This window comes from Pleurodeles waltl, chromosome 2_2 (genome assembly GCF_031143425.1).
Source record: "Pleurodeles waltl isolate 20211129_DDA chromosome 2_2, aPleWal1.hap1.20221129, whole genome shotgun sequence".
In the NCBI taxonomy this organism is placed as follows: Eukaryota; Metazoa; Chordata; class Amphibia; order Caudata; family Salamandridae; genus Pleurodeles; species Pleurodeles waltl.
The window spans coordinates 614,582,135-614,607,943 of record NC_090439.1 but is presented as its reverse complement, the minus strand read 5'-3'; the positions used below and the strand labels follow the sequence as shown (position 1 = coordinate 614,607,943).

Below are 25,809 nucleotides of genomic sequence, written 5' to 3'. Positions count from 1 at the left end.
AAACAGGGACTTTGGCTAAAGTGTGCGAGCCCACCATGAATGTTTTTGATCTAGTACGTCTCTGGCCCAAAACCATCTCATAACATTTAGTGAAATTGACAAGATCCAAGCTATCCATAAAATCAACAAACTTGTCCAGCAAAAACTGTACGCCCACTGCAGTCCTTGCCATCACAACGGCATTGTCTGTGCACAGTAGAACCGGTAGCGATCTCAACCACGCCCTGGGGCAGTCGGCTCCAAGAGACAAGAGGACTTGCTCTAACCCATTAACATATAGCGTAAACAGAAAGTGGGCAAGAATACATCCTGATGCATCTCTCTGCTCACGCTCAAGGGCCGAGTACAAGCCTGTTGGACATGCCCCTTCTTGGGGGATTTCTATAAAACATTTTGTTTTTTCCTCCCAGTTTTTTGCTGACTCTGTGTGTGGCCCTAGGACTCCGGGCACTTTCCCATTGTACTGGAGGGGGAAAGAGCGCGCCTTTTCTACTCATGCCAGGAAAAGGCGTTTACGTGATCGGTTGAGGTGCCATACGCAGAAGTACCCATTATAAAGGTACACCACATACCCAGGGTGGGTCCGGCCCTGCCCATTAGTGGGACATTGCGTTGAGCATGCCACCCACCAGAGTAGACTGACCAACATGTATTAGGCCTGGGATTGCAGGCCTGTAGAGCCGCAGGTGCCCCTACGCTCAGGGTGGCATCTTCCCCACTCGGGCCAGCTGTGAGTAGGCATCCTTCTACCTCTAGAGCACCCTCAGAGAGTGGAGCAGGTGGTATGAAGAAGGCAGGGCAGGGACGCAAGGGTGTTCTATGCCCTGGTAGAAGAAAACCCCCACGTGGGCTCCCCTACTGAGGAGATTGGCTCTTCCTTGAGGTTTTGCTGATTCGCTCTAAGTGGGCCCTGGACACTTTCCCACTGTAAGTACAGTGTGAAAGTGCGCATGCGCCCTCCCTACATAAGTTAGGAAGGGGTGCCAACCAGCACGTGCACACTTGCACATTGGTGTTTTCATGTATATATTGAGCCTGGTTTGGTTTGTGTTAGACCTGACAGCTTTAGGGTGGTCACTCCTAAAGTTTAGCCTACCTCCCTCCATATTTTGGATACTGTTTTTGCTGGTTTTTAGACTCTGTGCTCTTTACCACTGCTAACCAGTGCTAAAGTGCATATGCTCTCTCCCTTTAAACATGATGACATTGGTTCATACCCCATTGGATTATTTAATTTACTTATAAGTCCCTAGTAAAGTGCACTATATGTGCCCAGGGCCTGTAGAATAAATGCTACTAGTGGACCTGCAGCACTGATTGTGCCACCCACTTAAGTAGCCCCAAGGCCTGTGTGTGCAGTTTCACTGTCAATTCGACTTGGCATGTAAAAGTACTTGCCAAGCCTAAAACTCCCCTTTTTCTACATATATGTTACCCCTAAAGTAGGCCCTAGGTAGCCCATAGGGCAGAGTGTTGTGTAGACCAAAGGCAGGACCTGTACTTGTGTAGTTTACATGTCCTGGTAGCGTAAAACTCCTAAATTCGTTTTTGCACTGCTGTGAGGCCTGCTCCTTTCGGCTACTCTCATATACGGGTTGAGTGGTAGCTGCTGATCTGAAAGGATTAGGAAGGTCATTTTTAGTATGGCCAGAATAGTAATACAAAATCCTGCTGACTGGTGAAGTTGGATTTAGTATTACTATTTTAGTAATGCCACTCTTAGAAAGTGAGCATTTCTCTGCACTTAAATCCTTCTGTGCCTTACAATCCACATCTGGCTAGGTTCAGTTGACAGCTCCCTTGTGCATTCACTCAGACAAACCCCAAACACAGTATGCTCAGCCGCACTTGCATACATCTGCATTTTCAATGGGTCTTCCTGGGCTGGAAGGGTGGAGGGCCTGACACTTGCATGTCAAAGGGCAGTAGTCTGCCCTCACACAAAGGACTGACACACCCCCTACTGGGACCCTGGCAGACAGGATTGAACTGGACCTTGTGCACCTCTAAGCCACTCTTTGAAGTCTCCCCTACTTCAAAGGCACATTTGGGTATTGGGTACCTGAACCAGAACCTGCAACCTGCCAAGAAGAACTGCCTGGCTGCCCAAAGGACTCACCTGACTGCTTTCTGTGGCGGACTGCTGCCTTGCTGTTGCCCTGCTGTCTTGCTGCTCTCTGGCGGTGCAGAGAAGTGCTCTCAAGGGCTTGGATAGAGCTTGCCTCCTGTTCCCTGAAGTCTCAGGACCAAAAAGACTTCATCTCTGCAAGAAGAATTCCCTGTGTGGCGAAAATCGACTCACAGCCTGCCAGAAATGATGCATAGCCTGCATTGCAGTAAAAGATTCACTGCATGCCGTACAGGAACGACGCAGCCTGACTTTGTAACGAGAAGATCGATGCAGCGGCAGCGTAGCAACCGGAAATTCAATGCAGGGCCTACTGTATCAACACACAGCCGAGACACAATGACATAGCCCAACTTCCAGAGAAGAATCGACACAGCGCCTGCCGTGCGGTAGAAATTTCCATGCAATGCTCACTGTATCGACACAGCCCCTGGGACTTTGTCCTGTCAGCGCCGGATTTCAACGCATCGTCCCTGGGGCGTCCAAAAACCCCGCAACCTGAAGAGGATCCAAGACTGAGCACCAGAAATCAATATAAAGCCTTCCCTGCGTGAAAAATAAAGGACGTGTCGACGTGTCCGGCCCAAGAAATCAATGCATGCCTCCCTATTTTCCATGCATCTCCTCCTCTGCGTTTCTTTGCGGAGATTTTGAACGCAAACCAGGTACTTTGTGCTTGCAAGAGACATTTATTGCTTTTAAGAGACTAAAGACACTTCATATAATTTTTACAGTGATATTTCAACATATACTTATTACATCTTAATCGTTTTGGTCTGCATTTTACCAGATAAAAATTATATATTTTTCTAAGCACTGTGTGGTGTATTTTTGTTGTGTTCGACTGTATTACTGCATGATTTATTGCACAAATACTTTACACATTGCCTTCTAAGTTAAGCCTGACTACTCAGTGCCAAGCTACCAGAGGGTAAGCACAGGATAATTTGGATTGTGTGTGACTTACCCTGAATAGAGTGAGGGTCCTTGCTTGGACAGGGGGTAACCTGACTGCCAACCAAAGACCCAATTTCTAACAGTTTGTCTGTATGTGCACACTTGCACATTGGTGTTTTCATGCACATACTGCGCATAGCACGGTCTACCAGTATGTGCACACTTGCACATTGGTGTTTTCATGTATATACCAAGCCTGGCATGTCTTGCCTATATGTGCACATTTGCACATTAGTGTTTTCATGTACATACTGAGCCTGGCATGGCTTGCCTATCTGTGTACACTTGCATATTGGCATTTTAAAGTGTATATTGAGCCTAGCAGGGCTTGCCAGTATGTGCACACTTACACAATGGTGTTTTCATATGTTTTCATGAACCTGGCACAACTTGTCAGTATGTGTACATTTGCACACTAGGGATTTTGTATATGTACTGAGCCTGAATCAGCAAGCCTGTATGAGTGCACTTGCACCCTCGGTGTGTTCTCTAAGCTTGTTTCTCGCCTGCATGTGTGCCAGGGGACATGTGCCCATGGAGAGAACAACACACCTACCACTAGCAATAATGCCCACAGACAGTGTTAGGCTCAGTCAAGGTCTCTAAACATTAGCCCCTGGCTCAACCCCTGGTAGCTTGGCAACAAGCAGGCAGGTTTAACTTAGGAAACAGGTATGTAAAACATTTAAATACACCACTACAGAAAATAAGTAAGACACAATACACAGTAAAAACCCCACACCAATTTATAAAACTTGGAAATATTTTTATCTTTAGAACTACAACAAAATGACAAGAGGGAAACAGAGATCTGAATTTGTAAAGATTAAAAGTAAAACTAGCACTTAGAAGCAAATAGTGCTCAAAGGGAAGGTTGCACTGGACTGGGACATAGTCAAGAGTTAGAGCCGTCCACAATATAACACTTTTAATTTTACTTCCAGCAGTATTTCTCGGTGCAGGAAAGTAGTCCACAACCCAAATCCAAGGTTCCAGAATCTCTGAGTTGTTTCTTGGGATGTTGGGACTACAATTCTCCCAATGCACCTTGCCAAATCCTGGCAAGTCCACTGGATGCACTCCAGGCTAGAGACGTTTGTGGAAGCTGGTGCAGGAAAGTTCTTTTAACCTTTTGCTTTCAGGGAGTGCAATCATGCATCCTTTTAAAAGCAAGGCAAAGTCTTTGGGGCTGTTGTTTCAGTGTGCAACCTGAGCAATACTTTAGTATGCAGTTCTATGGATTGCAGACCAGGGTTCCAACAGGACAGTCCTTCTTCTTTTGTGTTTTCAAACAGCAGATCTGAATTCCAATACAGACCAGCCACTTTTGTTTAGTCATCTTGGGGGGCAGTCAGTGGGAATCCCTGTGCAATGAACTGCAGGGTGCCACCCACAAGCATGACAACTTCCTACAAATTGTGGTATCTTCTTGTCCCATAAAGCACTGCACTTTAACATTCCAAGATGTATGATGTTCCTCCAGAGGAGCAAGACCTGGCTAAAGCACCCCTCTTGTGTAGCTCATTTAAATTCCCCCTCCCCATCTGGACATCTTCAAGTTCCTTTCCTAAGCCCATTATCTATCTGTGAGAGAGCAGGCCTGGCTACATTCCTTTCTGACTGGCTTCCGTTTGAAGCCTGAGGTTGATTTACTCAGTCCCCTTCCTGGCCTGGCCTCAGCATCTGCCAACCTCCCCACTGGATAGTCTCTGCTCAGGGCAGGCCACTTATCACCTCATTAAAGCAGCCTGACTAATCCTGTTAGGGCTGACCAATCAGGATAGAGCATTAGAAGGCTGAAATTTGACTTACAAAAAAGAAAGTCTTATAACTTCTTTCTTGTATCAGTTATGATAAATTTAACAATGGCAAGTTGCTGGAATAATCATTACCATTCATTTGAGGTCTTTCATGACAGATTTAGCTTCCTCCTTGCCATACTTATGTTTATCGACAATATTACTATTTTATCCTATGGAGCTAAATATCTACAATGAGGAAACATGAAAGGTGCAGTTTTCCCTCAATAGGGCATACAAAACATGTTTTATAATGTCCCTGCTTGTAGGTACATGCATCCTATCCCTGGGGCTTCTAGGGGAGATATTGGGTTGACTTACATGTAAAAAATAAGGTCGTTTATCACTTAGGGAGCTGCTCAAATTCCAAAGTCAAATTTCCACACATTTTACTTTTTAAAGACAGTCTGCAAGGCAGTGCTGCCTTTAAAAATGACAGCAGGCACAACAGTAGTGTACATTCAGTGCAGGAAACCATCTGTGTCTCCACACTTCCCTGCCCTATTATATACTAGAGACTTATAAGAAGTTTAAATCCCCCTTGCCCTGATATCTATTAGGGACTTAAACGGTCTCTCATTGCCAATTGGAATTATAACATCGCACCATTTGACCATATACCTTTTTTTCAGAGCACTGGCCCTGGGTCTGTTTAGCAGAGCCCAGGGCACAGTCTGCATCAATTAACACCAGTATCAGTCAAAAATATTAGGGTGAACATTCTAAAAGGGTGACTTTCTCACAGGGCAATTCCATATTCTAAAATGTGTTCTGTGTGCCTATTGAATTCAAGCTTCATTTCACTGATAGCTGGGGGAAAACACATCAGTGTATTCCCCAGCAACAGCTGTAAAACTTGGATAATTAAAACGACAGAGCTATTCCATCTGAGGGCCTGGCTGGATAGAATGGAGGGAGAGGTTTGGATACTTGGCCTCTCAGAGTCAGATCATAGCACCACTAAAGATAAGCGTCTACATTCAAGGGCTCCATGCACGCAGGACTGAAATTTAGTGGGGACATATGTGGCTCAAAGTGAACCCTTTGAACCCCCCGAATTTCAAAGACCCAATTCAGTATGCCTAGGAGGGCCACACTTGAGCAATTCAGAGATACACTTGCAGGAGCTCAGGATGGAGTCTCCGTACTGCATGGTGCACACTGCCAGAAGAATCTGTTGTGAACAGGAGTATTTACTGTCCTGGAGAGGAATCACACACCCTTCCTGCATCGTGGGTAGCCTGGACACACTGCTTGCTGCAGTGCAACACTCTGAAGGGTGCTCTCCAAGGGCTTGTTGGCTTTGGCTTGCCCCCTGTTCTGCATGGAGGTCCCCGGGACATCAAAGACCTCCTCCGAAGGATCTACAACATCCACTGTGTCATCTGGAGAGTGGGGCACTCCTAAATGTCGATGCCATCTGCTGGATTCCACCTGGTAGCAGTGGTGTAAGCATCTGGTGCAGGACCTGCAAATTTCAGCCCACATTCAAGAAGTGTGACCCTTCATCGTGGGGCCACGTCACACGTAAGTGTTTGGTTCATAGGAAATGGATTGCTGGTTACAGGACACCGCATGGCCTGCTTTGTCGAGTGTGCCACATTTCTCTTCTGTGACAATCAACTGCACGCTCATTGCGTGGGATGTCTGTATCACTGGTTGCGACCCTCAGAGGTGGGGGCATACTTGGAGCAGTTCTGCATTCTACTTGTGCGACCACTGATCCGGCATCTATGTGTGTGTGTGAGAGACCAGATTTGTCTGGTGCGGCTCAAGTCATGGGGCACCAGATGTTGTGCCTCATTCCTGGGAGGTACAGAACGGGAACTGATTGTGTGTTCAGAAGTGCCCAAGTGCCCAGTGCGGCTCAAGTCATTGCACATGCACATTCCAGGAAGGCGCTGCATTGGTAACTTTTTCACGAGCAGCAAGATTGTCTGGTGCAAATCAAGTCTTCGTGCACCAGACATTGTGCCTTATTCCAGGAAGGCACGTCAGTGGTAACTCTTCATGTGCAGCGGGATTGTCTGGTGTGACTCAATCCATCGTGCACCAGACGTTGTGCCTCCTCTCAAGGAGGCACTGCATTGGTTAGCTCTGTGCAAGCGGGAGTGTCTGGTTGCCCTGCATTGAGCACTTTGTGTCTGGTTCCGAAGTGTCTGGTGCAACTGACGCCATCGCCCACTAGACATTGCCCCATAGCAGGAGGACATGGAATTTGGCAAACTCTTCGTGTGTAATCAGGACATCTGGGGCGGTCTAAGTCATTGCTCCCCAGATGTGGTGCCTTCTGTCCTGGGATGTGTCAAATTGGTAACTATCTGTGAAGTGGAGTGTCTGGTTTGGCACCATTGTGAACAGCGTGTCCCAAGCCTACCTTCCCCCTGTGTGTTGAAGACCGAGGCCCGTGCCGGAAGGCCATTGTGGAGACCCATGAGTGACATTCCCGAGTGGGGACCAAAACTCCATTTGCTGCCTGTTGCCTGACCAGCCATTTACTCCTTCTTCCATTGTACTTTGCCCCAGGATCTTGACTAAGAGTAACCACTGGCCACGAGCAGTCTAGTATCCGAGGAAAGGTTGCTTCATTTCTAACTCTGAGGGGGCGGGAATTGGTTGGAGGGTGGAGGAAGGTTTGGGTCTTAGAGGAGTTTGCAAACTCCTTTAGACCTCAGCTGCCAGTTGTCAGAGTACCACATTAGAGTGCTGGAAGTGAGTGTGTAGGCAAGCATGGCTGACATCCATGGTACTGCATAGCATTGAGTCTGGTCCCAATTTCACCACACTGCAGCATCACAGCGCACATTGATTATTATTGTGGTTGACATTGACAACTACTGGTGCAGCCTAGGCCACGGGGCTATTTCAATAGTGCTGTAGTTCTCTGTATGTATACATTGCTGCTATTGTTTACAATAGTTTTATATTGAACTGGGGTGATCGTTGGGGTGGGTCTCGTGCTGCCGATGCGGTAGTACCAGATGGAGATGCAGGGAGGAAAAGTATTATTTTTCTCACATGTACATACTGCTGATTTCATATTAACCCTGTTGGGACTTGTATTATTAGTGATATTTCTGAATGTGATTTATGCCCAGATTTACACAATGTTCTTGTGGTGTTAATTCATGTGTGTGTTGAATACAAACTTTATTCACATACACCATGTGTAAAGTCTCATTTGAGACACTCAGTGTACTTATTGTGTGGTCATGTTGTGCCAATGCTTTACACATTGTGTCTGTAATAAGCCTGACGGCTCTGTGTCAAGCTACCCAAGGGTGAGCGCAGGTTATACAGTGCGTGCAATCACCCACCCCTGACGGGAGTGGTAGGTTCCGCCTGGCTAGGGCCTCACCTCAGCCAACCAGAATGTGTCGCCTCCAACACAGCCACCCTGGGAATGTAGAACAGATGCTGTTGTATGAACATGTAGCTCACTCAACAAATGGACAATATTAGGGTCCACCCACAGAGCAAGTAGCAGGCACCAGAGTTTTCTGCAATTTGCCCTTTAAAAGACAGATGTTAAGTCCATGAAAGCAAGAAGGATTGATTCAAACCTAGCAACAGTACGCTTTTTAATTCTCAAATGTAGATTAAGGCATTGGTCTTTTCTTGATCTGCCCTGCCCGAAGCCATATTGGACACTGGAAATGATGTTGTACTCACCCACCCACCCCATCACCCTGTCGAGCACCACTTGCCCATAACCTTTACCACTGCATCTATCAGGGAGATAGGCTGGTAACATTGAGGGTTGTCTTCTTAAAAATTAGAATGAACATAGCAAGCGCCACATCAACGCGGGACCTACTTTCAAAGCAGCATTTAGCACCATTGTCAAAAAGAAGCCCAGAGCTCAATATCATCCAGAAACCTCAACAGGGGCGGCTCATCCGCAATGGTGGAGAAGCGTCATCTCCCCATCCCCCAGCCAGCAGCAGCAGCTACAAAATATTTACAGTAATAACATAATAAACTATTCTTATTATGTTGTTACCATAAAAGGGGTGGGGCCACAGGCGTTACAAAGACAGAGGGGGAGTTCACAGCCGCCTGGATCCAGCCAAACATACATGCGCACTAGGCCCTCGCCAACCTGGGAACACAGTGGACTTCCTGCCATGAAAAGGTTGGTGGAAATAGGGGTTGTAATCAGCCAGGCAGTGCTGAGTTTAGCACCGCCATGGCTGGTTGCAAGCCCGACTGCCATCACCCCATCGGGATCCATGATTCTGGTGGGTTCGGTACGGTGGTATTTAGGTGGGCCAAACTTGTAATGTGGCAGTCGGATCGCCAGGCTTGTAATGAAGCCATTAGTGTGGAGTTATTCCATACGTTTCAGAGGGCAAAAGGCTTGGAAAATGTTGTAAACATTTGGACTTACTATGCAGAACAATAGCTCTGTGTATTCTACAGTAGCACAAAGATTTGGTAGAAGTATGTCTTACATGGTCCTCCACTCCATTCACTCCATTATGCCTGCCCCAATTGCTTCTGTTATGGTTGTTACATTTATAAGAATGTTGATTTTTAAAATTGTTAGGGCCTGATTCAGATCTTGGCGGAGGGGTTGCTCCGTAACAACGGTGACAGACATCCCATCCACCGAAAACTAAAAACCATTCTTTTCTATGGTATTTAGATTTCGGCAGACGGATACCTTTCACCTTTAAGATGGAGTAACCTCTCCGCCGAGATCTAAATCAGGCCCTTAGTCTTTTATGTACATAAACCTTAACATTTGTTTAGACCAATAAAAACTTCACAAAAATATAGAATAATAGATCTCATTGCTCTCAACACCACACTATTCAGACACATACTGTTAAAATCATGTTGCTGGCTCCAAGTATTTTCAACACTATCAATGATTACACATATCTTTAAGGTCAGTAGCCACCAAAACGTGCTCTCATCATGGTGAATTCTCCACCTGGAAGTCGTGGTGTATGCCATATTTGTTCAGTCTGTCACCTTACACAGTATAGGGTTGTCTCAAATAATTTTGCGTAATACTGAGAAATATGGCACAATGGCACCACCACCACTACTTCATCACACTTCTGACTCAGCAGACCTGGCCCACAAAAGAGAAATGCATAACCTTTGCACATCCGTTACAGATGTAGTAGCAATGGTGTCAATAGGTAATTTGAAGCATTAAAAGAAATGAGAATCTCAGCTTTAATTATCTCCTTAACCAAGTCTGGTTCTATTCAGACAGCATTGTAGAAAAAGTAAACCTGTTTGACTTGCTATAAGTGCTGATGAACGCAGAGGTATTTTTGGATACAGATATCACAACAAACTAGTTAGGGAGATGAGCTACAAATCAACTTCTAACATATAAGTTTGTACCAACAATATCCACCAGTTTATACTTCCCTGTCTTTTTAACCTAAAAGAGTGGGGTTTTTTCATTCCAAATTTATCTAGTAGATTTTTGGTACTGCACCTTTTTGATAGAAGAAGCAACAAGGCAAATCTCTGATCACTAGCGCAGGATCTTTAGAGGAGTTGAGTACTAAGTCGTTCCTTTTTTAGTGTCACAGACATAATAATTTGTTTAGTTTAATGATCTTTGAAAAGAGCTGCTGTAAATCTTGTGAAACAGGTGTTGCCAATCTCTGACTGGACAGGTCGTAATGAAGTACTTCTTCATTAAAAAAGGAGATTAAAGCTGGGGTTCTTATTGTTTGTAATGCTCTGTATTACCTGGAATTATTGTTTGCTATATTAACTTCAGCAGATGTGCAAAGGGTATCCCTTTTTTTATTACTGTGAAACCCCTCAAAATGGGGAGTTATTCGTCAGTACCTGCCCTCTTGTTATTCATGACAATTTGACGCTTGATTCCTATACAGCAGCAGAAGTGGCAAATGTGATCAAAGCTGGTCGCAGGGATGGTGTGCTAGACCCAAATGACATTCCACAAGCCATCTACAAGCAGGATCCTGAATATTGGTCTCAGCACTTGGCAGCTCTTTATAATGAGGTGGCATTGTCACATACGATCCCTAGTGATTGGAGAGGCTCAATAATAAGTCCAATTTACAAGGGTTGGGATAGCTCGAATCCAGCAAATTACAAACTAATTGCTCTTATTGACGTGGAAACAAAGTATTATGCCTCTCTAATTCTAGCCCAGCTGACAGAATGGTCAACTTCAAAACATTGAATTGCTGTTAACCAGACTGGGTTTTGCAAAGGCTTTGGCACAACTACCAATATTTGAGCTTTAATATCAATCGCTGAAAAATGCAAGCAATCCAAAAATAGCTGCACTTATGTTTAATTGACTTTAAAGGGGCATTTGACTTGGTGGATTGGGGCCTCCTATGGAAAAAGCTGAGAATATTGGGCTTCCCATTAAGTCTCTTACGTGCTGAGGAGCAGCTCTACTGGTCCACTTGGATACAAATTAGATTGGCAGACGGCAACAGGCTGTCTAGAAAAATCCCCACTGAAGTTGGCCTAAAGCAAGGGTGCGTGCTAGCACCCCACACTTGTTCAATCTGTTTGTAGCTGACTTATCCACCAAACTCGAACAGGTTAGCTCCCATTCCCCCTGGCTGGGCCATTAAAGATGGATCCATCTTTCTTACGCAGACAACATTGTTTCCGAACCATACAGGAGTGGGTCTACAGAGACTATGCACAGGACTCGCAGAATATGCTGCGCTCAACAAATTGGAAATGAATACTGGAAAAACTAAAACCATGTCCATCTGCAGCAACTCTGGTTCTTTTCCAAAGGCCAGGCTTGGTGACTCCATCTTAGAGGAAGTTAACTGTTACAAGTACTTCGGGAGATACATAGATAACAAGCTGATTTTGAAGGCTCGTGAACAGTACACTATTAAGAAAGGAAAATCATATATAATTGCATTTTGTGCTTTAGCCAAAAAACTGACTGGCCCTAAACTGAAACCTCTTATGACGGTTATTTCTGAAAAACGTCTGCCATCAATCCCCTATGCTAGTGAGGTTATGCTTGGAATGGATGCTTTGCTCTTGGATACTCTTCAAATCAGGGCGCACAAGTGTGCATTTGGGCTCCCGCTGAGTCCCTCCCCAGCGCAGGTCCAATTAGAGTTTGGACTTGTGAATCAAACCTGGGGGAGAAGGTACTCCTCCATAAAAGCATGGCAAAAGGTAAGAGCAAAACAAGATCAAGCTCTTTCCAGCACCCTATGGCAGTCAGTGAACCTGGATTCTAAGTCATCTTACAGGGCTTATCTGCACGCTTCATTGGAAGCCACAAACACGACAGCTATGTGGAATGCAAACTTATCTCATCATGCATTCTGTCAGGCATTGAATAAAGCTGTGAAAAGCCATTCATTCACTGCTGATTAGCAAGCGCTTGCATCTCGTAACCATGCCTGGGTGGTCATCCACACATATAGGAGGCTGCAGCCGGCAGCATACTGAAATATGACTTTTTCGTTACATTTGAAAAGGAAATTGAAGGCCATTCGCTTTGGGACCTTACCGTCTTTGGCTGACCAGCCTTTGTGCAAGCATTCTGGCCCAAAATCATGCAGGCTGTGTGGAACGACTAAGAAAGACGTACATCTAGTCTGCATCTGCCCATTCTTGAAACTCCTGAGGGTTGTATCGTTGAAAGAAGCCGTTAAAAGCCAAGGCACATCCAGGTCAGCTATCATCAATGCTATCCATCCATCAGATCCTCAGATTAACTGTAGACTGCTGAAGTTTTTAACTGCTTGTGACAATATTCAGAGTAAAGTGCTGGTTGGTAGTTGACATAAACTTTCATTCAGTATGGATTTCATTGCAGCTGCAGGTATTTTTCTTTTTGTTCAAATTAATGTGCAAAATATATGCCGATATCAGGGCTACTAAAATATTATCTTGGCACTATTTGGACATTGTAATTCTGACACTTTAGTAGTTTTAGGAGTCCTTTTTAGAAGGCCATATTTAATGTTTAATGTTTTAATAATTTTCTAATTTTACATTTATACATTTGAATTTGAAAGGTGTAAAAAATTGTGATGGTTTTGATTAACTGAAATAATACATTATTCTGTGCTATTACTATGATATTCCTTCAGAATAATACCTGTGATGATCCAGATACATATAATCAGAAGTTGGTCGCAAATGTACTGCTCTTCTGTTTGCAAAAAGCGGTTGCAAATTGCAAACCATCTTTTTTCAACCTGTAATTTATTTTGTGAACTGACCTAAGAGTCAGTTCACAAAATAAGGAATTGGACGCAATAGCAAAACAGGCTGTCTAATTAATATTCAGGTTGTAAATTATTACTCCTTCTAATTGTCTACCTTCATAGGGGCGGTGGCCTGCAAAGGACCCCAGAACACAACCCCTACGAAACTATTTCAAAATTGATATTTTTTTCTTTAAAAAAAACGCCCGAGTTTCTTAAAGGAAATAAGGCTGCTTTAAAAATATTATATTTTCATTGTAAAAAACTGCAGTGATAGCAGGTAGTGGTCCACGGTTCCACCTAAAGTTGCTAACATTATACCCAAAGTGGAAGGGGCTCCAATGAAACCACCTTTTCTTTACAAATCAATTACTACCCTAATTTGGGAGTCAACAACTGACCAGTATTTTGTGCCAACAATTACTTTTTTATGCATGCTGTCGGGTATGCATATAACAGACCTATTAACGTAAGTATATGTGCACCAAGGACCATCCTTTGAAGGACCATAATCATGAAGGACCATTCTAATGAATAAATGCCTTGTGGGAATCTAAGAAAATCACTTAGTGCTGGCAATTATGAGTTTATCTCATATTTAATAGAAAATAACATGCAAATGTTTAGGGGGTAGATTTAGCGAGTATGAGTGCCATCTGATTTGGTAGGACAAGACCTTTTATGACAAGCACAAATCTAGTGGCAATTTCGCTAGCAAGTCTTTTGCTATCTAAGTTTAAAAGGGTAAGGGAATGGTATGACCTAGGGCCTGATTTAGAGTTTGGCTGACAGGTTACAGCATCACAAACATGATGGATACCCTGTGCACTATAGTAAAAGTGCATTGTATCCAATGGCACTTGTAATATGGCAAAAGGAATAACTGTCACATTTGTGAGAGCCTAACCCATCTCCAAACTCTTAATCAGGCCCTTTGTTAACAAGGGATCCTTGTCTGGTTTCAATAGCATGATTACGATGGTTTCACCAGTAGGTAATGGGAGTCTGTCCATTAAAAAGGTTCCAATGTATACTTGCAGCCAGTATGGTGCCAGCCTGTCAGTCTCGCATGCTTTATAGAATTCTGAGGTGAATTAATGTGCTTTACCATTTGCCGTACCATTGATGGCATTGTGCATTTTCTCAGTTGATATCTGTTCTTTAAAGTCTGTTAATATGCTCTAGCTGGGCTATGGCTGCATCATCCTGATAGTCTGCCAAGTGAACATGTATGAAGGATGCTTGCGATTGGTATGAGTTTGTATATTATTATTTAGTGTATAAGTCTAAGTTTTCAGATGAGGTTAGTCAGTGCTCTCCATCCTCAGCTGTTATACTCAATATGATGTTATTGGAATTATGTGTTAATAGCCAGGGTAGTGTGTTGCGCAGACATTCGCGCTCTCCAGAGCACATAGTCCTGGCCTCTTTCCCAAGTAGCTTTCCAATCAGCAGCGCTTCAGTATAACACCAATAACAGGTTTAGCTCATTTTGCATAACTGCCATAGCCAGTTTATGCTCCAGATCTTTAAACTTGATCTCTAGCATGTTGAATTCAACTCTCAGGGTTTGACTATGCCAACCTGCTTCGTTATGCGCACCACAGCTTCAAAGCTGCCTGACTTCGGTGAGCCACATGTGGCAGCCCTCACTATTGTGCAAACCGTCCCCATGGGCTTTGTCAGCCAAATGCCACCACTTCAATTTCAGTCAGCTGCCCCCTTCATCCAAGACCGATGTTGTACCTTTGCAGGTCTCTCTGGTGTGAACCGCAAGGATCAACAGAGTGCACTGCATCTAATGCCCGCACCATGCATTCAGAGCAGTTCGCTCACTGCAGGCCGATGAAGCATAGCAGACCCTTGCACCCACCCAAGCACAGCAGTAGGCCAGAAACCGTGACCTGGGCCACTGGGTTCCACAAAGTTAGGTGTACAAGGGATGCTTCCTAGGTTTAAGCTCCTGGATGGCAAGGGTCACTGAAGGAGTTTGACGGAGCCTGCCAGACCTCGCTCAAGGCATGGTCATTTTGGATCCCGGCTAGCTCCCCATCATCTTTCCAAAGGTCTTTAACAGTTGTGATGAAAGGATTTATATCCTTTTGCACTCGTGTTGACTACTGCATCATGTTAACTTTATTACTCATTAGTATTGTTTGTGCTCTGTGCATGTAGAAGTATAGGCACTGTCATCAAGAACTTTTTCTATGTTTTTTTGCTCTAGATTCCACAAAAGAGTAGAGTTTGAAAAACAGGACTAAGTTAACCTATTCTCTTAACGCTTTAAGAATTTTGTGCATACTGTGTTCCTAAGAATTAAAATGCCAAGTCAAGATTATGTTGGCAAATATTACTGTGCTTCCCACATTTAATTAAAGTATGTTGATTAAGTACGGACAATTATTTTTTCTCCTAACCAGTTTTAGACTTGCTTCATATATAATCTTAAAGTTGATAAGCCTTGTAGACTCAGTGCCTGATTGCGACCTTGGCAGATGGGATACTCCATCGCAAACATGGCGAATACCCCACCCGCAGTATTACAAGTTCCATTATACTCAATGGAACTTGTAAAACGGCAGGCGGGATATCCGTAACATTTGTGATGGAGTATCCCATTCACCACGGTCATTATAAGGCCCTAAGTGGTGTACAAGCTCATTTAAATGTGAACTGGAGGCATTATGGACAAAATTTAGAAACATAGTTATTTTATATCCTATTTCAGTTAATGTCAGCAATTTCTTGGTTTGCTTTTCTCACAGATGCCCTGTGGCTGGGTGTGACGGCCAGGGTCACATTTCAGGTAAATACACAACCCATCGCAGTGCTTCTGGTTGTCCTCTGGCTGCCAAGAGACAGAAGGAGAGCTCCTTGAATGGGTCACCCCTCACCTGGAAACTTAACAAGCAAGAACTACCGCATTGTCCTCTTCCTGGCTGTGATGGTCTTGGACATGTCAATAATGTTTTTGTCACACACAGAAGGTATAATTTTGTATTTGTTGCCTCTAGTATTTTTCATAGACATTGCTTCATTAGAATACCAAATTGTTTCAGTTGTTCTAGAAGTAGAAACCTTCCGCATTATACTGTTACTCTGACAAAGTAAAACTAGGCTGATAATACTATGGAAAACTCAAACAATAACTTGGTGCTTTATATTGCTGATCAGGAAACACAGCAGCTTTCAGCCCTGCTTTCAGTTAGTGTCTCTGTCCAATGATTTGCATAGCCTCAATAATTGTGGTCTTGTCTAACATCTCTTCTAAACGAAGGGCCTGATTTTGAGTTTGGAGGACAGGATTAATTCCGTCAGCGGGATAGAGTAAAGTACTCCATTTTCCTGATGGAGTACCCGCCCGCACATTTAGAGATGTCTTCTGACCCAGCAGACTTCTCTTGCATAGGTAAGAACTGCCATCAAGGCGGTTCCTCTCAATGCAATGAATGTTTGAAAGACCGCTCAGTCAGCTTGATAGAGCCATACAGCAAACTTTCAGTGTTTTTTTTTAATTTCAAGAACAAAATCCCAAGGCAGATTTTTGTTTTTGAAAATATGAAATGCAATGACACCCTCACCATAGGAGTTTTGCAGTTTTCACTGCCCTTTACCACCAGATTTTACTAGGGGTGACGGACAGTGAAAACTTGTCACTTGGTTTTTCACCATAAACAGGGCTCTCTTACAGGCCGTCGGAGCTGTATGCCAGCAATTGAGATGGGGTAATCTCCATTATAAATATATAGAAGGTTTGATGAACTGTATATGAGGTGGGCAGACCTTCAGTTTGGTAGTGGGGGTACTTTGTCAGGTTTGCAATGAAATACACTCTCCAGCAAACATTCAATTGGGGCCATAATCAATAGCACTCTTTGTGCACTAGAAATGTATTTTCTGAAACACTGCATGATTAAAAAAAAGCAGATTACCCCTTTCTGATAGTTTTCCAATTATTGGGGTTTCAAATAAATGGGCCATAGAGCTGTCAAAGGTCTGACATTAAAGTGAGCATTTGTGAAGGCAAGATGATAGCATGACTGTGTGAGGAGGACTGCAGTAAAACTTGAATAACAATGTTGTGGAATTCATTGCAGACCAACACACCAACAAGTTTTCCAAGGCACTTGCAGCTTTTGAGGGCTTCAGTATTTACAATGATGTACTTGGGGTCATTTACTCTGGGAAGTTACTAAGTAGAACTAAGCAGCACATGAAAGGGTATGAGGCAGTGGTTCCCAACCTTTAGACTTCTGTGGACCCCCACTTTATCAATACTGCAACCCAGGCACCCCCACTAAAGCATAATTGGAATCCAGGGACCTCCCCCGGCATGGTCATTACTGAAAGCTGGGGACCGGATTTGTTCATAATATTACATTTTCTAAGCAGTTTAAGACCCCTTGAGGAGGCTTCACGAACCCCCAGGGGTGCCCAGGCAACATGTTGGGAACCATTGGTATAAGGCGATAGGTGTTACAACTCAAACTTTATATCACAGGAGTAGCTATCTCTCACATTTGTGAAAATGTTCGCACCCAGTAAACATCCTATCTGGTCAGATTATCATTGTCAGAAACATTACTTAACATAAATATTGTGTCCAAAATATTTTTGGGAAAAATATTCCTATTGGGTATAGTTTTTCGATTAATAACTCCAATAGGATGATATTTTAAACAATATTGAGGTCACAATATTTATGCCATTCAATATTCTGACAATTTTATTCTTGAACAATACCCCCTTACACTGAGATCAACAATAACGCACACAAGAGCAAGAAATGTAGGGAAAGAAAGGATCCAAACTGGCTTATTTATGACAATTAGTGAAATGTTCTTTGGTGTGCTTGCTTACTATATTAAAGACAGCCACAATAGAGAAGGTTTTTTAGCATTTTTCACTCTAGAGACATAGGCCTTATTATGAGTCTGGTAGTCCACACTTCAGGCGGTCTGACTGTCACATTACAACCCTGCTGGTCGGACCGCCATCACCGCCTAGATTATGATGGGCTGACGGCGGTCAGACTCGTGGTTAGCTACAGTGGCGCTGATCACGGCTGCTGTTTCCACCAGCTTTTCTATGGCTGGGACCCCACCATGGAAAGGCTGGTGGAAACACGGTACTGGCGGCCATAGGCGGGCCCATGCTCTGCCCCTGCCTGTGGCACGGACAGTGCAGTCCCCCCTGCTCAGCGCCCTCGAAATGCGCACTCTCTGCAAAACTAAGGTGCGTATTCTTAAGGGAGCTGAGACCAATACCACAGCACTGTCATAATACGATGTTCCCGCAGGTGATTCCGGTGGGAGCATTGTAATACGACTAGGGGCCTGCCACCGATATGATGGCATCGTCCTCCTTGCTGCTTTGGTGGTCCCACCGTGGGACTGCCAAAGTCATAATGAGGCCCATAGCTTTAATCAAGCAGTGGTTTGGGCCTGCCTCTAATGACCTGTCTGGACAGCTCAAGGTGTGTACTGCCAGGGGATCTCCTAACAACAATGCCTGGACAATATATACATATACAGCTAGATTGAAAGTTTAAATAGTCTCAATACCTTAAATTCCGCCCTTGAGGAAATTTAAAACTGGATGATTAATTGGAAGCTAAAGCCTAAACCCACAAAAAGCACCACTCCACCTGCTGTCCCTTGAGATTATGGCCTTCATTTGGACTAGTCAAATCAACTTAAGGTCATGTGGCTTACACCCAAAATGATCACCTCCGTGTAGGCCAGCAATATGGCCAAGACAGCCTGATTGCCATCTTACGGGATTTAATGCTCAGTATTTGAAAAATATATCTACTTATTTTACGTTTACTAGTTGTCACATCACAATAGAAATAATCAATAAATACCTTCTAATAATAGTGTAAATATCAGCATGTAACATGCTTGAGTTTTGTAGCAGTACAAAACAATGGTTTCCATCTAATTGGAATCAAAAGACTTAGGGATCAATTCAAAAGGTATGAAATGTTGTGATGTTATGGTGGGTAAGAACCTAGTAAGGACGATTGGTGGCATCAATTATAGCACTGGCATGTGCCCACAAAAAGAGAGGGTGCATTAGGAACAGAAAAGACAGACGATGTGGGAGAGTCTAGCATCGCATTTCGAAAACTTCCAAGCTTCTCATTAAAATTCAATATTTGTATATTTATTTGTGAATTAAATAAAACACTTTCATAATTGTAATCTTTTGGTGCATGTGAATACTTTTTATATATTTGTGTGCATTGTTTTGAGCTCCAAATCATAGAAATTGCTTGTACTGGGGTCCTTGGCTTCCTGTAGTCATTCAGTGTGTGTCCACACATTTAAGAACCACTGACCTAAAAGATTCATAAATTCAAGTAGTGCATGGCAGTGCTGTGACGAAAATCTGTCTTGTCATGAATTGCATTGGATATAACTATCTATTTATATTTTTAGTTTATCAGGGTGTCCACTGAATGCGCAAGTCATAAAAAAGGGCAAACTCACAGAGGAAATGGCGACTATCAGAATTAAAGCCCCTGGCGGTATGTTTTTCAACATATATGTTATTTGAAAATAATTGCTTCAAGGTAAATTTTAGCTCTATGCATGTGGATACACTTCCTTGTGGAAATGTGGAAAGTTAAATACGCTGCTTACCATAGATCCAGTTCCAGAGTCCTATTTCAGGTTCATATTGGCAGAGATGAAGAGATGAACGGCATGTAACTTGACATGTCGCAACATGTTGGTCCTGGGAAAGGTGGACAATTTCATTCCTAACACGTGAGAGGTAGGAATGACACCCTGCACACAAGTTCTCATGCATGCATGAGCTTCGTGGTATCCGAGTACATGTTACAATCAGGAGACAAATAATTTCACAACTCTGCATTGAGTCTTTCCCCCTGGGACCCCTGACAGGAAGACCCACGAGAAACGTGGCATCGGTGCATTCTTTGTTAATGCACCGATGTCTAGTTCTTTTTCAGTGTCAACTGTGCCACTGACGCAACCTTCAAGTGCTACATTGTGCAGATGGCCAACATGTGTACCAATGAAGTCGAGAACATGTAAATACGTTTGTAACTGCATCAATTCAGACTTTAGATTAAAAATACAGCAGTTTACAAATTGTACTTTTTCCTTATCTTTGCACGTGTAAACTGTCAACTGATGTACACGAAATAGAAAACACATTTACTGGGGGGTCAGTTTGATGCTTGTATGTGGAATCCTAATCATAATGGTCTCATTCTTGTACTCTGAGGCAAAGTGTGTGCTAGCTACAAATATGCTCATCACAGTCATACAGCCCTTACGCAAACTCTTGAATCCACGAGGTCTTCTGATGCTCAAGCACCATTGCACTCACTCATGCAACAGTGAGTATTTCATCTGTGCTATTCCCTTGCAAGTCGCGCTATTATACCATGCCACATCCCAAGTATCCCAAAGGCAACAGGGAAATGATTCTAACCAATAGTGATCCTGCCTGATTTAGCCTTGTTCCTGCCAAGTAGCATGCCCTCTTAGAATCTGGAGAAGAGTTAGCAATGTAACTATGAACAATACAACAGGTGACTTGTTATCCCCTTCACTCGGGAAATGTCAGTTACAAAAAAAATGAAACTAAGACAATGAAGAATATGAAGGATCACATTGTGACAGTGCACGTGGGTTTTGTTGCAAACCGTTTGATTGCCGCTTACTTAGCTATACATTTCTGTAACCCAAGTGCTCAAAATAACATTTTCTGTATCTATAAATAATATTTACACTTATTTGTACATCTCCAGTATTTACCTCCTTGCCCTCAAGAAACAAGAACTTGTAATCTGGAGATGGCAATTTCCTCCTTCTGGAGTAACCCTGCGCGTTATAAATCACTTTATTATTATATGACCACACTGAGTCATCATAAGATACCGGACAATTCAAATGTAAACACCAGCCATTGATTATAGTTCAGAAGCTGTTTCCTAGATGAAAACCAGTGCAACATATTTCAGCACATTTTCTGTTATCAACTTGTTCTATTTGTTCCTTCTGAAAAATCTTTGAGAAGACCCTTAGAGAGAGTAATTATTTGCTAGGTGTAAAAAACTATTTTTTAATTATTTCCTGGATAGAGTCCCTATATTTTGACCAGTTCGGTGGCTGCAGCCTGTTGACCAGGGACGACCACATGTGTATGGTCTAAATGGTGGATTGTAATAAACCATGATATTCACCGTGGTAAGGCAGCGGTCTGCGGGAAGGTCGTCTTCTCTGTTGCACATTTACAATTATGGAAAGTAGCAGCAAAGGATGTATTTTTCTCAGCTGCCTTAAAAGCATAACATGTTTCTCCAGATTGCACGCCCTCCTGTTGGTCTCCTAATATATAAAATGTAGGCTGCCACATAAATAGTAACATTTCATCGGAAAATGATAGAAAACCCACATTCACATGTATATGTAATCTGGGATGAAAAGGCTAGCACTGTAATAGTATTCCAGGAACTATTTACCCGTACAGCAGTTATAGTATGTGGACAATATTATGCCTGAGCTCAGCTGCAGTGTATTCAGCTAACATACACTTTTCTGTCTGGAATCACTTACTCCCCTCTTCATAATGAATCCACTCTACAATTGCTACTTCCGAGAATCAGTTACAGAGCGAAAGGTTGGGATGGAGAGTTCCCATTGAGCCAGCTTACAGACTGACCCATAAGTGCATGCCTACAATCTGTAGACTCTTATCCCACTCAAAACGGCTGTCTGGGACACTTAGTGGAGCCATGCCCTGCAGTAGGAACAGGTCCAAAGCTGGCTCAGTGAAGGAGGACTACATTTGAAATACTAGGACTTGAAATGGGCCGGACCAGTGTTAGAGTTGGAAGGGAGGCAAAAGCTGTACATTGAGGTGATTATTATGCACAGTTTAGGACTTTTGATGTATGTAACTCTGGTAATCATGCATTGCATGTATCCAGTACATTTTATATATCTGTCAATTTTTTTGATCTAAGTATCTGTTTATCCTTCCTTCATCTGTCCATCTATTATTGTTCCTTCTTATTTCTAGCATTTTGTGTCTATGTCAATTTTCATTTCAAGGTTTGTATCTTTGGCTGTATTTCGATTATTATTTTTATCTACATGTAACTTTAAACATGTAGCTTTCCACAATATTACATCTTTAATCCCATCCTGGTAAAATATTGTTTCAAAAATATGGCCAGGGAATTATATATAGGAAAGTTTAGAATAATTATCCCTAACTCCACATTTATATAAGTGACAAAGTATATATTCATGGAACGTAGATGTCAAGTTAAGAATTATAATCTATACCTATCTATAAACACTCACCTTGATGATATTGTTGTAGTCCATATATTGACCATGCTATATTTGCAGGGAAATATGTTTCTCTTTGATAGTATAACATAGAACCCTGTCAAACCATGTGCATGCCTATCGTTCTAAATGTTCTGGCAAAAGTTTTTCATGGCTAGGTATGCTCATACTCTAACCACAAGATTTTTACATTTTTTTGTCATTTTATGTAATTCAGCCAGAAATGGCCTTTACATTCACAGGCTCATCCTGGCTAATATTCATTTAAAATTGGTCTTTTTAAGTGGAAATGTACATTTCCAAAATTCCAAATCTATTCCTTTTTCTGGCAGTGTAGCTCCACAGAATGGACCAATTAATGATACACTTGGCACAACTAATTAGAGTTAGGTATAAAATAATGAAAAAAAGACCTGTATGCATTGAAACAGGATAATAATGTATTAAAGACAAGTACTTCAGAAAAGGAAATGGACAACAACCTGGCATAATGGGGCAAACTGTAAATGAGAACTCATGTAAGCATGTTTTCGATTTTGTTTGTTATACATTATATGTATTAGAAGAAAGAAGTCCTAAACCAGGGTGATGTTTCTTATTGAGTGCTTCTTCTGTTCTATACAATGAGTTATGCACACGAAATTGGTGAATACCAAAACAGCAGTTAAATTAATACATGAACGTTAAGCTTACTACTGTTTTGATAATCGCAAACTAGGAGTGTAATTTTACTGCTAGTAATTTTACTAGTAGAAAGATTGCACTCATAGTGTGTGAATACAAAAAGCGCTAAAGTTACAAGAATATGTGCAAATTTACACAAAAGTGTACGTTTACATTTGCAAATCAGGACCTTTCTCTTTAGTTTTGTTTTGCTTCTCATTTTTACTAAATTATGTGACTTTGGTTAATTTAATGTTTCAATCAAAGTTCTGCATATTTGCTTGCTTTTCTCTTTCATTTATATGATGATGCCTAGGCTTTATTAATGTATATGCCACAATAGAGACTATGAGTTGGGACCTGCAGTATATTGACTGTGAGTTTACTTCACAATTCCATCACTTTCTTTACAGGTGTTGATGCTGATGATGATGACATGAGACATCTGGATGAAGAGATCAAAGAACTAAATAAATCAAACCTGAAAATAGAATCAGATATGATAAAACTGCAAACTCAGGTTAGCAAATCATATTTTGTTTCTTTATTTTCTTTTTAAATTTAAATTTCATACAGTAAGATGCAAGGCTTATTAGCGGCACCTTATTATTTAAATACATCCAAACAATTTCGAAAATAGGGTTCAATGTTTATCCGATTACCACTTCATAACTTCACTAAAGAACACACCAATGATGAAAAATGGTCTAATAAGGAACAAATGACTTTACTTCATTAAGGGAATATACTTCCAGACTCTTTATGCCATGGTTCCTACAGGATTGTGCCGAGGCCAGGGTGGGGGGGTGAGGGTGTGTAGATGAGGGGGTTGACCTGGGTAAAGTATTGTGGACTATATTAAGGCTGTGACTGGAAAATAGAAGTAAGATCATTTTAAACCACCAGCAACATGCCATTCCTTTCCCAAAGCCCTGAATACTTACCATTAAATTGACAGCAGATCACGATGAAGTGTACTGTACATTTTTAATTTCTGAGCAGTTTATATGAATGGGCAGAATGATATAAAATGAATATCTGCATAAGTTCATTAATGCTTGAATGGCACTTTTAGGAACATATGGGCACCCATTAGATAATAGGTACACCCATCCGCTGCCAAATCCTACTACACATTTGTTTCAAGATAAAATCTCTAAATATAGTGTCATATGAAATAATTCAATAGTTTAACAGCATGCTATACTTTATGTACAGCTATGATTCAAATAGATCATGTTCTCAACAAGCACCATTTAAAGGAACAGATTTACACGTATTAGGATTTGAATGAAATTGTTTGATTCTGTAGAAAAAAAGCATTGCTGTTGCTCAGTAATTTAAGAAAGTGTTATTCTTTATCATGACACAAGAAGATAGCATACTTTGAAATTAATCACTTGCATAACCAATCTACATCTCCTCTTTATTTTTTAAGAGATTATGGGCCTGATTACAACTTTGGAGGAAGGTGTTAATCCGTCCCAAATGTGACGGATATACCACCAGTCGTATTAAGAGTCCATTATATCCTATGGAACTCGTAATATGGCTGCTGGTATATCCGTCACGTTTGGGACGGATTAACACATCCTCCAAAGTTGTAATCAGGCCCTATGTCTCTAAATATCCACACATGGTAGGGATTTATGGATTTCTAATTTTTGTAATGTTTTTATGGAAAACACATATACATTTCATGATTGATTGACCTCTCTTTTCAAGCATACATTTGACATAAACTGTCCTGCACAGGATCACCCCCAGTTGTAAGCACAATACCTCAATTACCAGTGAGATCTGTTTAAGATGTGACACCCTCAATATCATTCCTGGAAGACATAGCTCCCTTCTATTTCAGGGTATACCCCAACACAATTGTGAAGACAGATAGTAAATCTTTATCATCATAAACACCAGGTAGTTTTGGGATGTTCTAAACATAAGTGTTAGACCTGGCATCCTTGGTGTGGTTTCCCTGTCTTTTTGCCTCTGTTTCCTGTATTTTTGACTGTGTGCTGGACTTCGTTTTTGCTGGTTTTGGTATGATGACCAGTGCTAAAGTGCAAGTGCAGTATGTGTAAACTGTATTTGTAATTGGCCTTTCCATGATTGGCATATTTGATTTACTATTAAGTCCCTACTAAAGTGCACTAGAGGTGCAGAGGGCCTGTAGATCAAATGCTACTAGTGGGCCTGCAGCACTGATTGTGCCATCCACAACGGTAGCCCTGTAAACATGGCTCAGACCTGCCACTGCAGTGTCTGTGTGTGCAGTTTTAAACTGGCAATTCGACCTGGCAAGTGTACCCATTTGCTAGGCCCAAACCTTCCCTTTTTGTAGTTGTAAGTCACCCCTAAGGTAGGCCCTAGGTAGCCCCATGGGCAGGGTGCAGTGTATTTTGAATGTAGGACATGTACGGATGTGGTTTACATGTCCTGATAGTGAAATACTGCCAAATTCGTTTTTCGCTATTGCAAGGCCTATCTCTTCCATAGGTTAACATGGGGACTGCCTTTGAATATTGTTTAAGTTCAGTTTCCCATTGGGAGCAGATAGGGATCTGAAGTTTGGGGTCTCTGAACTCACAATTTAAACATACATCTTTTGGTAAAGTTGTTTTTTAGATTGTCAGTTTGAAAATGCCACTTTTAGAAACTGGGCATTTTCTTGCTTAACAATTCTGTGCCTCTGTCTGCTTGTGGAATCCACGTGTGGGTCG

The 25,809-nt window shown here is 42.3% G+C and overlaps 1 protein-coding gene across 2 annotated transcripts in view; it reads left to right on the top strand.

Annotated features, from left to right (window-relative positions):
* Positions 1–25,809, top strand: part of ST18 (ST18 C2H2C-type zinc finger transcription factor) — a 406,078-nt gene that overhangs the window by 365,880 nt on the left and 14,389 nt on the right. For both annotated transcript variants that reach the window (XM_069220156.1, XM_069220155.1), the window contains exons 18-20: positions 15,854–16,075; positions 19,532–19,620; positions 23,500–23,606. In XM_069220156.1, the coding sequence (XP_069076257.1) occupies positions 15,854–16,075; positions 19,532–19,620; positions 23,500–23,606 (418 nt within the window). The remainder of the gene's footprint in view (positions 1–15,853; positions 16,076–19,531; positions 19,621–23,499; positions 23,607–25,809) is intronic.